General features: G+C 42.2%; 2 protein-coding genes across 5 annotated transcripts in view; both read right to left on the bottom strand.

Annotated features, from left to right (window-relative positions):
- Positions 1-1,828, bottom strand: part of LOC118900167 (L-lactate dehydrogenase C chain) — a 53,881-nt gene extending 52,053 nt beyond the window's left edge. For 2 of the 4 annotated variants that reach the window (XM_036862457.1, XM_036862455.1), the window contains exon 1: positions 1,493-1,624. In XM_036862457.1, the coding sequence (XP_036718352.1) occupies positions 1,493-1,618 (126 nt within the window). In that variant the 5' untranslated portion in view covers positions 1,619-1,624. Of the gene's footprint in view, positions 1-1,492; positions 1,628-1,702 lie in introns of those variants that run through there. The other 2 variants (XM_036862454.1, XM_036862456.1) reach the window with 2 other exon arrangements.
- Positions 1,829-5,158: 3,330 nt separating this feature from the next.
- LDHA (lactate dehydrogenase A) lies at positions 5,159-15,621 on the bottom strand. The gene is made up of 8 exons (XM_036860166.1): positions 15,482-15,621; positions 13,168-13,317; positions 11,237-11,354; positions 10,084-10,257; positions 9,096-9,269; positions 8,316-8,433; positions 6,609-6,732; positions 5,159-5,904 (listed from the first exon to the last, which is right to left on the bottom strand). The coding sequence occupies exons 2-8, from the start codon at positions 13,291-13,293 to the stop codon at positions 5,740-5,742; spliced, it is 999 nt and encodes a 332-aa protein (XP_036716061.1). The 5' UTR covers positions 13,294-13,317; positions 15,482-15,621; the 3' UTR covers positions 5,159-5,739.
- Positions 15,622-15,914: the final 293 nt, after the last annotated feature.

The raw sequence follows: 15,914 nt of genomic DNA, 5'->3' as shown, positions 1-15,914 counted from the left end.
CTGGAGGTCTCAAGCTTCCTGATTTCAATACTTATTACAAAGCTACAGTAATCAAAACAGTGTGGTACTAACATAAAGAGACATGCAGACCAGTGGAATAGAACAGAGAGCCCAGGGGGAAAAAAACCTCTCACATATATGGTCAGATATTTTTTGACAAGAGTGCCAAAATCATTCAATAGGGAAAGGACAGCATTTTCAACAAATGAGATAACTGGATATTTACATGAAAAAGAATAAGGTTGGACTGTTTACATTACACCATAGACAAAATTAACTAAAAATGGATCAAAGGCCTAAATGTAAGACCCAAAACTATAAAACTCTTACAAGAAAAGAGAGGGAACGCTTCATGACATTGGACTTGGCAATGATTTTTGGATGTGACACCAAAAGCACAGGCAACAAAAGTAAAAACAGATAAATTGAACTACATTAAAATTTAAAACTTCTGTGCATCAAAGGACACAACAACAGAGCGAAAAGGAAACCCAAGGAATGGGTGAAAATATCTGAAAATCATTTACCTGATAAGCAGTTAACATTTAGAATATAAAAAGTACTCCTACAACTCAAAAACAAAAAACAACCCAATTTTAAAATGGGCAAAAGGACTTCCCTGGTGGTGCAGTGGTTCAGAATCTGCCTGCCAATGCAGGGGACACGGATTCGATCCCTGGTCCGAGAAGATCCCACATTCTGCGGAGCAACCAAGCCCATGTGCCATAACTACTGAGCCAGCGCTCTAGAGCCTGCAAGCCACAACTACTGAGCCCGTGTGCTGTAATTACTGAAGTCCACGCGCCTAGGGCCTGTGCTCTGCAACAAGAGAAGCCACCGCAATGAGAAACCCGTGCACCACAATGAGAAGCCCACACACCACAATGAAGAGCAGCCCCCGCTCGCCACAACTAGAGAAAGCCCGCATGCAGCAACGAAGACCCAGTGTAGCCAAAAATAAATAAATAAATAAATAATAATAAAAAAGAAAAATAAAAATGGGCAAAAGATTTGAAACATACATTTCTCCAAAGCTATACAAACGGCCAACAAGCGCATGAAAAGATATTCTGGAAATAGAAAGGAAAATTAAAGGACTTCCATTGTTATTTTATCAAATTTGGTACTTTTTATTTTATAATGAGAATGTAATGCTTATATAATTTAAAAAAATTTTTTAAAGTATAAGCCGTTGGGAAATATGATTTTCACCCATTACTCTTCAAGGAAAGCAAAGTGCTGAATCACTCTAACAGAAAATGTTATACTATTAACAAAATAATATAATCAGTGTGTCTCCTAGGAATAAATTTAAATAGTCTGGCAATGCCTAACAGATGGTAAACTCCAAATAAATGTTTCTTAAATTGTGTAAAAATCAGATGATACTTATTTGCTCCAAGGGATTAACCCTGCAACCTGCACTCATCATCATCTACAAGACCTATAAGTGCTTACTTATTTTCAGCCACAGTACAGGCTTATCACTTACCTTCAATAAGATACAAATAGCACAAGCCATGCCTACAGCACCAGTTCCAACAATGGTGATCTTACTCTGGGAGACTTCATCTTCCTCAATTAGATTCTCAATAAGCTGCTCCTTGACAGTTGACATTTTGAGAACCTGATAGGGATAATGCAATTTCAGTGGAATCAAAGTCCCTGAATTAATCACTCTCATACCTACCGATGTACTAACCACACTGAACATCTAAGGAACTACCTCTTGAGTCTGCAGAATTTTGGAGCCAGGAGTAGGGAGAAGCCAAAAAAAAAAATTCCTGGTCGAGGGGTGGAACACGGACCAGTCTATCTATCCGTATTAGGGATTGGGGAACCAACAGGTTTTTAAAGGTTCTCCCTGCCCCCAGCCACCATTTTCGCTCCAGTCCCAGTCACTCACAAATGCTTAGCGTGGCGCAACACTACAGACAGCCCGAATGCGCAACGCACGGCCGTTACGTTGCTTTTTAAAATTACACCAGGAAAAAAAAGACTGCCAAGTCCGTTGAGGCGTGAAACCCAGCGACAGTTACTCCCTGAACCGTTACGCAAGCACGCTCCCACGCATGGCTCTCCTCCGTCAGCACGCAAGCTCCGCCCCCCGCCTGCCCGGGCGCAGGCGCATTGGCTCAGGCTTGTCCTCTGGCCTGAGGGGGTTCCGTGGCCGCCTGTGGTTATGTTCTCTTAATACCGGTAGGTGGAATTCTAGACGGTCTTGAAGAGTGTGCAAGAGAGGGATGTTGGCGTGTTGTTTCATTTCCTTCAGCCGGCCTAGGGTTCGGACTGATTTTAGGGCGAAGCTTTTTGGAGGCCAGACTACCACGTGGTGGGCAAGGGGCCAGGCTCAAAGCCGTCGTGGGAAAGAACTCTCCTGGGAGCGCCCCATAATCTCCAGCGGATCAGCTAAAACCAGCATCCTGAGGACAGTGCTTCTAAATCTGAACTGATAGTAGCTAGTGGAGGCGAGATTGAAGATGGGCAGCTATCTTGGGACATATGTGGCAGAGCTCAAGGCCTGAACCGACCTAACTTACCTGTCTATGAGAGGGCATGCTGAAGGGACCTGGGCGCCGAGGACGAAAAGGAATTTAAGGAAAGAGCAGACTTAGGAATGATCAGCCTGAGTTTCAGAAACAAACTTTTCAGTGCACTTACATGCCCTTGTCCGAGCATTTATTTGCAGGAATTTAAAAAATTATGACTAAGTTTTATAACTTAAGGACTGAGTGGTGAAATAGTTCGAATTTCTCTTGAGAGAAGAGGGTAGTAATGAAAAGGAAAGGCCATGTCTAGTTTTCTAAGGGTGATTTTAATTTATGCCAAGGATTTATTTATAACTCACAGAAGGGGACACAACCTCCCCTGTCATCTTTTGTCATCACTTGCATTTGAATCCTTTTCAGAATCTAAAGGATAATCTATTTTCTGTATCAAAGCCAGTAGTTTGTTTTTAATGTGGGTTAGATCATGCAGTGAGGCTGCTTAAAACCCTTCAATGGCTTTCCATTACACTTAACCAGTTTATTTATTTAAATTTATTTATTATTTATTTATTATTTATTTTTGGCCGTGTTGGGTCTTCGTTTCTGTGCGAGGGCTTTCTCTAGTTGCGGCAAGCGGGGGCCACTCTTCATCGCGGTGCGCGGGCCTCTCACTATCGCGGCCTCTCTTGTTGCGGAGCACAGGCTCCAGACGTGCAGGCTCAGTAGTTGTGGCTTACGGGCCTAGTTGCTCCATGGCATGTGGGATCTTCCCAGACCAGGGCTCGAACCCGTGTCCCCTGCATTGGCAGGCAGATTCTCAACCACTGCACCACCAGGGAAGACCACTTAACCAGTTTTTACCACAACCTAAGAGTCATTCAAGACTTGGCCACTTTCTGTCCCTCCAACTTCATCTCAAGACACCACACTTCCCTCCAGCTTTTGGACAGCTTTTTCCTGTTCCATATATCTGGAAAGTTCTTCCCCAGCCCCTCTCAAAGTTGATTCCTCACTTTCAGTTTCGAACATAAATGGCACTTCCTCTAGCTTTCCTTGACTAATGTCTCAATTACCATCAGCTCCCTACATCTCTCCTGTTTCTCTTATGGCTCTTTTCACAACCTACTACCAGCCCCAAGCAAGGGGTTCACAGGAGTGGCAGTGACTGTTGGTCCTGTACGTACCACCACTTGCTTGTGTGCTTCCTTCCACAGCATGCTCCTGGCCCTTGTACCTCATTTACCACAGGGCTGTGAGGGAGACACAGCTGACCTGGATGACCTCCAGATTCAAGCTCTACACTTGCCTCAGGCCAAAAGAGGGGTAAGTTTAGTAGTGACCAAACTCCTGCTCTAGGTGAAGAAAGAGGCTCTTCATTCATACCTGCCCAAGGCACATGTTCTGAACGTCCCCTTTGCTTCCTCCACTAACTGGCAACTTGTGTGAGATGAGTCTAAGTCCTGCTTAATCCACTTCCCAAGGTTATTAAGACTAAAATGAGATCATATAACAGTAAAAACAATCAGGGCTCCTAGCAGAGTTGGCCTACCCTTGCCTGGCGCAGGAAGGTGCAAGGTGAACATGGAACACATAATGTACCAGAAAGTAAGGAAGCTTTGTAAGATTAAATCTGAAAATTCATGAAAGATTAGTTTAATAAATCTGTTAAGCATTTTTTGTCATGTTGATACTGGCTAATTTATTGTATGAAATAATATGAAGTAAGGGTAAATACTTTTTTTTTTAAAGACTGAAGATGCATCAAAGTCTACAAAAGGCTATAGGAATAATTGCACATCTCTTTGGGGGTAATTAAAAAGTTCTTAGATAGTGGTAATAGCTGCACAACTATATGAATCCACAGAATTGTACTCTTTAAAAGGGTGAATTTTGTGCTATGTAAATTATATCTTAAGGCTGTTATTTTTTTCAAATACTATAGGAAAGCAAATCCTATTATAACAGCTAATTGTCAAGCCTATGTAGGTTAGTCTTGTTCTTCTACATTTGAGACACATTAAAAAAAACAAAAACAAAAACATAATTCTTTCCCTTATCTAGCTCTCAAGAAGGAAACTTTGGAAAAAATATCCTGGAGGAGTGATGACCATAAAGTTGTTCTAGTTAACCTCTATAAGTATGGTTTTTAGGCCTGGAGAAGGTCACAGTTATAGAAATATTTTGGGGGAAATCTAAAGAAAATTTTTGAGTAGACAACCACCAGGACTATTTGGTTTAAAATTGTTAAGTACCATTATGTTACTGCCTCCAGAGAGTAAAGGTTCTTAAAAATTTCTGTCCCCCTGTAGTGGCCAAGTACCACTGCTTATGTTCAGTTGGCAAATAATGTTTTTTACATTCATGTATAGAATGTTACCTGTGTGAACTGTAGGGTACAAGTTATGATTAGCACTATAATCAAGTTATCTCATAATACTTTGGGCCTTAGTATATTAAAACAATTGATTACAATGGAAATGGTAACAAAACAGCTAGTTAATCTAGTCACACCCTTAATATATTAATTCTTATTAAAGTCTGGTCATTAGAAACAGTACCCCTTAAAAAAATCATCATAGTGTTGCCCAAGAATAACCTAATGGCTCCCATTAATGTAATTAACAAATAACAGCTTTATCACTTTTTATCTTAATAAATTAGCAGAGTAGTCACTGTTCAAGGTTTATTTATTGTTTTAGTTGGTATAACAGATAGTTGGCTGCATTATTTATGTTGATTTTTCCTTTTTACATTACATGGCAATGTATACTATTCTGATACATATAGTACATAAGATTCTTTAGAACAAGACATAACAATGTCTTGTTATGCACAAGACATGCAACACTGGATTTATAATCAATCCCAGAATGTGATTAATTGGAGAAAAAAAAGTTGGACTATGCATCTTGGCTAAAGGAACCAGAAGTTCTATAACACAGAGTTAAATACACATCTGGTTTGAAGGGCAACTGCAGCATCTGCAACATTGTCAGTGGTACCTCTTGAGGAAGTAGAACTATTTTACACGAACCAATTTAGGACCACACAAGATAAGTGCCATGCAGCATCAGGATACAGCTGCAGGGTTTTACGAACCATTCCTATTGCTAATGTTAGGAAATGGATGTTTTTCCTAGGTTGTCTTAACATTACTGCTTTAGTCACAGACCAGATATAAAGGACAATATGCACAACCTCCAACTAAAATCCTTTTGTAGCCTAGACAGTGAAGTGGTATGATTAGACTTTAAAACTGCAGCTCTTTCTGGATCCCCCAAAGTGTATCAGCACTCTTCTTCAAACAGGCCTGTTCCTCAGGAGTCAGAGTCACTTTCACAACATCTGAGATTCCATTCTGTCCCAAGATGCAAGGAACACTAAGGAAGACATCCTCTTTTATTCCATAGAAACCCTGAGGACGAAATGAAAAATATTTTACGTTTTTTCTATGCATTCTGGGATCTCCCAAGAATTTCATTCTTTACAATTATGAAGCTTACTTAATACAACTTGATAAGTAGAAATTCCTTTCCAGATTTTCAGTTAGGATGTAATGAACAGTGTAAAAGAAAGTCATTAACATAGCAGCAAGATTTCCATTCTAAAAGAAAATCTAAATTATTGCCATTATCCATCGTACTTTGCAATTTTTTTTGGCTGCCCCGCGAGACTCGCGGGATGTTAGTTCCCCGACCAGGGATCAAACCTGGGCCCTCAGCAGTGAGAGCATGGAGTCCCAACCATTGGACTGCCAGGGAATTCCCCGTTTTTATTGTATAACACTTTGGTAACTCTAACTTGAGTGTGTTTTCTGGTTTTCCCAAAGGAAAAAATTTGTCTTATAGTCTTCCACCCATCTCAACAAAATTGAGTAGAGTTTTTCAGTCAACAAGTTATCAAGTATCTATGTGCTGAACACAGTGTTGGTGGACATTAATCCTGAAGCTCAACCATGTCTTTTCAGAAAAGAAAGTTGCAGGTGCATTAATTTATTTCACTTAAATCAACGATTGAGGACTTAACATTAATCTAATTGCTTTCTCAGAAGTTTTTTTTTTCTTTTAAAGAACAGGAAATAATGGCATTCAAGTAAAACCTATTACTACATAGACCTACCTTAATCATGGTGGAAATCGGATGCACCCGCCTAAGGTTCTTCATTATACTTTCTGCCAAATCTGCCACAGATAGTCCAATGGCCCAGGATGTGTAGCCTTTCAGTTTGATCACCTCATAAGCACTGTAGGGTAGGGAAGTGTAGGGAAGGACAGGGAAGGGTAGGGAAAAGTAGGGTGGGAGGAACAAAGAAAAACAAAGCTTTCACTGAACATATGCTTTATAATAAATCATTTTTATAGTAAATAATACTATATACATAATATAGTAAAGTTGCATTATATACCTAAGTGTAACCTTTGCACATGTATGCCAGGATATTATGTATGGATATGTTCACAACAGTATTGCTGGTAATAGCAAAAACCTGGCAACATGCCCAATGCTCTCCAAAAGGAGAATGGATAAACTGTGGTATACTCATACAATGGAATATCACATAGCTGTGAAAACAAATAACTACAGCCACATGCGACAAAATGGATGATTCTTATAAATGCAATACTGAATTTAAAAATGCAAATCCAAGAAGATTACATATAGCATGCTTGACTTGGGATTATCTCAAGAGTGTGTATGTTGGGGGGAGGGGTACACAGGGATAAGTGGGAGGAGCACAGAATTCACTCATTTCCAAGCACCAGCAGACTACTAACTCCAACTCAACAAACGCTACAGTTAGTTGACAGCGACTGTCAACGCTTCTTGGGTGGGATGATGGGTTAACAGGTTTTAACTAAACAAATAGAAAAAAGAGGGCCTTGCCTACACCCATCATGATTCATTCTCCAATTCCATAAACTTGAGATCCACACATGGCTACCTTATTTAAAGTAGATAATGCCACTAAGTTGAAAGTTTCCCTATTTGAACAATTTCTAACAGTTAATAATTATTTTCATTTTTTTGTACCATTATGAATATATACCTTGCTTAAAATTTTATAATCATCTGAATAAATAAGAAGCTAGCTGTGTTTCTATTCAGAGACTATTATAAGTTTTTTTAAATGAATGAATTAATTTATTTTTTGCTGTGTTGGGTCTTCATTGCTGCGCACGGGCTTTCTCTTGTTGAGGCAAGCGGGGGCTACTCTTCATTGCAGTGCTTGGGCTTCTCATTGCAGTGGCTTCTCTTGTTGCGGAGCATGGGCTCTAGGCCCGTGGGCTTCAGTAGTTGTGGCATGCAGGCTCAGTAGTTGTGGTGCACAGGCTTAGTTGCTCTGCAGAATGTGGGATCTTCCCGGACCAGGGCTCGAACCCTATGTCCCCTGCGTTGGCAGGCGGATTCTTAACCACTGTACCACCAGGGAAGTCCCTATATAAGATTTTTAAATTCTTATTCCTAACTAAATGAATCATATGCTTTTGAAGTAAAGACTGAATCTCAAATAGGGTAGACTTAATCTAACTTGATTTATCTTAGTTTACATTACAAATACAGGAAGATTTATCATACTCTAAATGAGTAACCAAATGCAAATGCTATTAGACTTTTAATCTTTTTTTTTTTTTTTTTTTTTAGGGGGGCCACACCATACGGCTTGCAGGATCTTAGTTCCCTGACCAGGGACTGAACCCACATCTGCAGCAGTGAAAGTGCAGAGTCCTAACCACTGGACCTCCAGGGAATTCCCCAAACTTTTAATCTTTTAAATAAAAATAATAAGTTTCAACCTTCTGTGTTACAAATTATGAGGTCTATTACCTGTCAACCACCTGTTTGTGAACTGCTTTCCACTGTTCCTTATCTGCATCAGTGCCTAATTCAGGGTGCAGATTCTTCAGGGAGACACCAGCAACATTCATTCCACTCCATACAGGCACTAAAAGAAATAGTACAGAATTTATTTATTCCCATGCACCAGCCAGCAGACTAGTAATTCTGACCCATTCTTCTAAAATTGTCTTTTCTTATCTAAGGAGGATTATCTCCTTTTGGTAGGTGGTCAAGACTACCAATACTCTTTTAGATTTTCATTGATTAGATTATGTAAAGCTAAGAATTTTCACTATATTCTAATCTGTTTTCCTAACTTATTGAGATACTATGAGATCATAAGAGGAATTTTCTTGGCATAAGGAACTGAGAACTCTGCACAAATTATAACATCTCTCAACTGTGATAATAATAGATTTCTTTCTCATACACTCCACTTGGATTGGCTTACCTTTTCAGGGACAAGCAGTTTGAGTCCAAACAGCTGTGATATTAAATGAAGTATCCTAAGTACTATCATCTTATTTAATATGTGTCCATTATAATAAATAAATTTCATTCCCCATCCCGTATACCAAAAAATGTCATACAAAATGGCTAAAATCTTAGCAATTCTTAGCATATAATTATACCAAAAGATAAGATTTCCGGAAACCATCTTCCCTAATGAATGGATATCTGATTTAGGCTCTGATTTAGTAACGATACTCCTGTCGATTTTTTTACACAATTTCTTGAAAACAATAAGAGAAAATAAGTTATGCTTACCACTAGAGTCTCCATGCTCCCCAAGGATCCATCCATGACAGCTTAATGGGTGAACTCCCAGCCTTTCCCCCATGAGGTAACGGAACCGGGCTGAATCCAAATTGCAACCGCTTCCAATAACACGGTTTTTGGGAAAGCCGCTTATCTTCCAAGCCACATAGGTCAAGATATCCACTGTGAAGAAAATATTTAGGCACAGATACTACGTGAATCATTAGATAAGGACTGACTACTCAGGATACATGGCTCTGTATACATCTTGATATTGGTCATGACCAATCAATATTTTTGTTAATATTTTTAAGCCTCTATACTGTGTATAATATAGCAAATACATTAAGTATTCAAGAAGTGTAGTTTAATGAAAATAAGTTGTGCATCAATAACACATTATTGGGACTTCACTGGTGGTGCAGTGGTTGAGAATCTGCCTGCCAGTGCAGGGGACATGGGTTCAAGCCCTGGTCCCGGAAGATCCCACATGCTGCGGAACAACGAAGCCCGTGTGCCACAACTACCGAGCCGGCGCTCTAGAGCCCACGAGCCACAACTACTGAGCCTGCAAGCCACAACTACTGAAGCCCATGCACCTAGAGCCCATGCTCCACAACAAGAGAAGCCACCGCAATGAGAAGCCTGTGCACCGCAATGAAGAGTAGCCCCCGCTCGCCTCAACTAGAGAAAGCCCGTGCACAGCAACGAAGACCCAACGCAGCCAAAAATAAACAAATTTTAAAAAATAAATAACACATTATTCATAAACTTATCCCTTATCCAAGATCTTCTTAGGCAAGTAACAAATTTTAAAGTGCAGACTACATTAAAGGCATTGTATCCCTTTTAATGTTTTAAACTTAACTGTTTTACAAACACAAACTCACTCTGAGAAAAATGAAAAATATGAGAAATATATATACAGATTATGATATATATTGATACTATCAGTTTTACTCTAGCTCATCTATCTTTATGCCATTAAAAGTCTCACCTGGATTGGAAACAACAAGCAACTTGCAGTTTGGGCTGTATTTTACAACATTAGGAATGATGAATTTAAAGATGTTCACATTACGCTGGACCAAATTAAGACGGCTTTCTCCCTCTTGCTGACGTGCTCCAGCTGTGATAATAACCAGCCTGGAGTTTGCTGTCACATTATAGTCTAGACAAAAGAGAAACAATAACCAGATTAAGGCCTTTAAGAAAACTCCAGCAAAAGTTTGTCCCATTAACTTTTTTAATGGACAGTTTTATCAGTGTTTTGCATATGTGGCATATAAATGCCCAGACTCCTCCTTTACTTTTTGGAGTTTTATCACTGTGGCCACTTACATGGAAGAAGAATACATCAACACCTTCCTTGTATTCTGGTTTTAGTTATGTGGTTGGCTTTATATAACTATGATTGGGGGGAGCTGAAAGAAATAAAATTTATTTCATACTCATATCAAATGAGACACATCCCCCAATTTTTTGCCACCTGAGGTCAATGCTCACACTCTTCCACACTCCTATTTCTACTTAACTACTTAATTGTGGTCATAACAGCTCAGGGATAGGCTCTTTTTTTTTTTTTTTAAGCAGGGGGGCAACTGTACACTTATCAAGCATGTCTTGCTTCTAGATACCCTATGGCACAGTGTGGTTAACCCTGGGTTGAAGATAATGAAGGGAGTCACCTATCAGATAAATGGTCAATGATTTTCAAGTGTCAAAACAGACTCTATTTGGGCCTATGTCTGTTTCCTGGCTGGTAATTGTAAAGTGTGATAGGGTTAAGCCAAGAATATCTGCTGAACAGACTCATTTACCCTAGTCTCAACCTTGTATTAGTGTATGAAACGAAGCAGTGGAAGTAAGTATATTTAAATATTTGAAGCAATGTGGTAAAATATGGACCTATGAAGCTTTGCTAATTACATTCTAATTCAGATGCTTTCCACATCATGGACGAACTGGATTTCCATTTAAAACCATTTGCTGGAAATTCAAACATTGATATCCATAGGTACCAATGCAAAATTGTTCAAAGGCTCTCTTATCCTGTATAAAAAAGAAATCTCTGAAGAGCTAGGATTTTCAAGCCTGATAAAGAATTAAGTCTAGCATAGAGTGTAATACAAAAACATGTTGAAATCAACCTTTGCCAGAGACGATTTTTGGTGTTTTAAGGAAAAGGCTGCCATGTTGGAGATCCATCATCTCTCCCTTCAGTTTGTCTTCTATGACATCAACAAGAGCAATTTCATCTGCCAAGTCCTAAAAGACAAAAAATTTTCAGTTCAATGGAAAATTGCTATTTCCAAACTTTTAGTAGGGCATGCAAGATTTCTATATTTCTGGAATAGGAGAGTTCAGCTACTTTATTAACTATTTTCAGGACATACCTCAAAGTAGAGGCAGGCCTCAATTTAAGAGCTGACTCCCAGATGACCTATACATAGGAAAAAGCACTGACCCTCTCTCCAACCCTCTCTCCTCATTGGAGCAACCTCTGCAGGAGGTCCACCACTACTGTACAGAAGCAGAACACTGGATTGGCAGTGACTAACAACCGATTATATAAAACTGCTCTATTTAGTCTCTCAAATTCAGTTTTACACATTGATTTTAGGTTGTTAGCCATTAAATAGATGATATTGATTAGTATTAAGACTTTAAAAAGTGATATTCTGGATCATTCCCTGGTTACATGTTTTCCATATATTAACCAACACTAACAGTTTTATTACATAAAGACAGATTTGTGCATTACAAAATGTTGGTGAAAAATATCCTTTCAGATGAACCTATAAAAGTTCACAGGTGCATTTCAGACAAGGAGCACCAGCAACAGCTTTAATACAAATGGAATGAGGACTATTATAACCAAAGAGGTATACTAGTTGAGCTGCAGATCTACCCCTAATCATCTACAGTATAATGAGTGGTCTGGCAGTTACTCTTAGCCACACCTGAGTTAGGGGGCATCACAGGTGTTTCATAGGCTTGGGAAAAATAAATGACATCAATCTCTGAACCAATGGGGAAAGAATAAGAGTTGGTATACTATGTGGTCTACGAACATATAGAGCAACCTGTGTAGTTACAAGACCTTTGCATAGCTCATTTCTGCCTTCAGTCCCTTCTCATTTCAATCCTTTTCTGTTCAGAATCCAGAATTCATCATTTCACTCTCTTATTAGGAACTCCAAATCCGAACTTAAAATATTTTAATATGTAAGCTGCCTCAATTTCTTTTTCATATAAACCAGGTTTGAGTGCTGTAAAAAGTACTTTTTTTCCCATATTTTTAAAATGAATTAATTTATGTATTTTTGGCTGTGTTGGGTTTTCGTTGCTGCGTGCGCACTTCCTTTAGTTGCGGCGAAGGGGGGCTACTCTTCATTGTGGTGTGCGTGTTTCTCACTGCGGTGGCTTCCCTTGTTCTGGAGCACGGGCTCTAGAGAGCAGGCTCAACAGTTGTGGCGCACGGGCTTAGTTGCTCCGCAGCATGTGGGATCTTCCCGGACCAGGGCTCAAACCCGTGTCCCCTGCATGGGCAGGTGGATTCTTAACCACTGTGCCACCAGGGAAGTCCCCAAAAGTACTTTTTATTTATTCACATGTTCTCTTTTTCTAATTAAATTTTAGCTCCATAATTGGTACCAAAACTGCTATCTAAGGAGGGGGGCAGAGGGGATTAACATGGGTGGAAGACTTCCCACATTCAGTTTAATTTTTACCACGTATATATATCAATTTCAATTCCAAAATTACTTTTAAATAATTTTAGCTTGTTTAAAGGCATGGACTCTACTTTTTCATTTGTAGGCAACTAATGCAGGTTAATAAAGTACAGTGAATTTAAGAAACTGGGTCTCCAGCCTAAAAACCTTTAGTTTTTGTAGTTTAGATACTCTTTTGGTATAGCATCATGTTTTACAAGTTTGTTTCACATAAAGTTCTTTGAATGAGTGCATGAACCTAAATATGTGTATATACAATGTGATAATGCAATTCTTGGAGAGTGAGTGGAGGATGGATGGAGTTAAGGTATCCTTGGCTTCCAGAGTGAAAGGCTCTCACTTACCTTCATTAAGACACTGATGGCACAGGCCATGCCAACAGCACCAACACCAACCACTGTAATCTTATTCTGGGGGGCATGTTCTTCCTTAAGAAGATTCTGAATCAGCTGATCCTTGAGAGTTGCCATATTGGACTTAAAACCGAAAGGAATCTATAAGGGGAAAAACACGCAGTCACTGCATCCTCTTTAAATTAACAATTATTAACCAAAAGGTGTTCTGAAAAAGCTTCTTTTGCTTCCTTTTGGGGTAGCTGCCACTAAAAATCACAAGAGATGACTAAAAAGGGAGAGGAAAAAAACTTAAAGACAGACAAAGGAGAATTGAAAGGCCTAATGCCAGGATCTGGTCTGACTAGGATCTTGGTGTAAACGTCCTCACCTTGGCGTGGAAAAATAATATTGACGTTTGGGTGTAAGTATAGCCTCCTGAGGGCTCACTCATCTTGACTTGTTAACTCCAAATGGAGCTGGCCTTTCCTCAAACAAGATCACTGTGAGCCGCCCGCCCAACTCTACTCCCGTCACCAGGACTCCTGCCAAGCCCCTCCAGGACCACAGGTACGTGAGTAAACCGCCTTTGACGGCCTCACCGCGTTGCCCAGAGCCAGGGTGAGCTCTGCTCATGCGCAATCCCTCGTTTTCTTCTCCTTCACCCCAACCCCCGCCCCCGAAGAAGCCGCGGAGCCCGCGGATTTTACGCCCCGCCCAGACCCGGAAGATTAGCAGCTGCCCCTCCCCCACCCACCCATTCAGTATCCCTGCGCGCAAGCGCATTTCAGAGTGCTAGTGGCCGCCGGCTACAGAGAGGTGGGCCCTAGACCAGACAGCACAGCGGATGCTTGCGAGGCCCCGCCCGTGAGCGGACGTGACCAGAAACTATTCTGCTCTCTGGGTCAGAGTGAGCTCAGAATCAGACTTTAGACTAAACTAGCGCTCCAAAGCACACACGAACAACGTGAAGCCCGGCTGGCAGCCTCCCTGGCCTGGCGCGCTGCCAGAGCCAGATTTTAAATCGTGATATTAGGAACCCGGGACTGTTAACCAACCCACAGGGAGGCACCTCGTGTGGCTTCTGCCGTGATCTTCATTGCAAAGGCGTGAGGCCCGGTATGAGGAAATTCTGTTACTACAGGAAGTGCAACAATAGCTGCAGAGGCCTGAAGCCTGGAGCCCTAAAGTTAATAAATACTTGGTGGAACCCTCGATTTCCAGAGCCGGGGACGGGGGCTTCGACTCTCTTAATCCAAACCTGCACTGCATTCACTGGGGAGACTGTCGTAGATTGCATCCCGAAAGCACCACGTCTAATCTTGACACTGCCCCAAAGGGCAAAAATATCCGAGAGGAATTCCAGGCAGGCAGCCCAGAGTCACCAAGCTGGAAACGAGTCTCTCCTTACAAATCACTGCTATTTCTAGACAGCCTTGTAAGGTTTCTAGCAGCCTGACAGGGGAAAGGGAGTTCTTTCAGCGGACATCTGGTTTCACCAAAACCTAAGCTCTGGGCTGCAGCGCTCCCTTCAATGTGGGGATACGGGTGCGCGTGAAGCCCTGAAGAAAGAGGGTCTACGCCCCAACTCTGCCAGCCACTCACTGTGACCTTAGAGATGCCCCAACCAGTCTTAGGTCCCCCCATTTGTCAAAAGGAGGGGAAGGTACCGGATTATCCTCCTCTCATTACATTGTCTGAGAGGCGGGAGAGCTGGTACCCTTTCGGCTTCATATTTGCATGCACCATGTCTAGCATAGCGCCCTATACATCGTTAGCTGCTTAACACATGTAACTTGCACAAAGAGCACCCTTTTAATCTGCAGGCAGCGGCTGCCCCCAAGAAGCCCACCTCTCGAGATTCCGAGGGTTAAAATGCAACCCGAGCGGCACCCAGCGCCTTTCCGGCTTCCAGAAAGCCGCCCCAGACTGCTGAGGCTTTTTCCGTTGCATGCGCTCCCAGAACCCGACTTCGAGTTCTGTGCAGTTTGCTCGTTTCGAGCCCGGAGGTATGCCCTCACCCCCACCCTTCAGACCTGTAGTCTCCTGGTCCTTCCTGCATCCACCCAGGCCTTCGACCCCAGGTTAGGTGCGGCCACCTCCTTGGTTCCCCAGCCCAGCCAAAGGCCACTGTGCCCACTTAGAGCCAAAGCAGGGTGCGGCCGGGCCCACAGCCCATTTGTGGCATGAGCCACCGCCCAGGTCTCAGGACTTTGCCTCTGGGAAGCAGCGCCCACCCCTCCCGTGAGCAGGCAGCGCGGGGCCAGCTTAGCCCCAAGCAGTCGCTCTTCCCCTCGGGCGCAGTGCGCGCCGGGCCCGACCGTACCGGGAGTGCACGTCGGACGGGCGGGCGTCGGCGGGAAGCGGCGCTGGACCCGGAATTGGCGGCAGCTGCTCGGGTACTCCGACTGGGGAGCGGGAGGGGCCTTAAATAGAACCGCGAGGCTGACGTCAGGGGGGAGCCGGGCGGACGTGCGGGAACCCACGTGTGGGTTGGGCTGGAGGCGGGCTCCGGGCGGGGCGGTAGAGAAGCCCCGGCGGCGCGCGCATCCTGAGGACCCGCAGGCTGACCGACCTACGTGCGCCGAGACATCTAAAGGGCTGTCCAGAGCCACGCTACCTCTGCACAAAAGTCCGGGCCAGAGTCATAAGCCGCGGTCAAGCTGACCTTCAATTTCCTCTTCCATAAAATGTGAAAGTTACTCTCAAGGAAGGCTCGATCTGAATTTTTGCCGCTGTTGCCCAGTGCCCAAAACAGC

Source organism: Balaenoptera musculus, chromosome 8 (assembly GCF_009873245.2).
Source record: "Balaenoptera musculus isolate JJ_BM4_2016_0621 chromosome 8, mBalMus1.pri.v3, whole genome shotgun sequence".
NCBI classification, from domain to species: domain Eukaryota; kingdom Metazoa; phylum Chordata; class Mammalia; order Artiodactyla; family Balaenopteridae; genus Balaenoptera; species Balaenoptera musculus.
Note: the sequence above shows the minus strand (reverse complement) of the source record. Positions and strands in the feature narration are given on the sequence as shown.

Excerpts from the sequence above, each read along its gene's own strand:
- LDHA (XM_036860166.1), bottom strand. The coding sequence starts at position 13,293 with ATGGCAACTCTCAAGGATCAGCTGATTCAGAATCTTCTTAAGGAAGAA. Across the intron at positions 11,355-13,167 it reads CCATCAGTGTCTTAATGAAG|GACTTGGCAGATGAAATTGC; the intron begins GTAAGTGAGAGC and ends TTTGTCTTTTAG. Across the intron at positions 8,434-9,095 it reads GGAGCATGGAGACTCTAGTG|TGCCTGTATGGAGTGGAATG; the intron begins GTAAGCATAACT and ends TATTTCTTTTAG.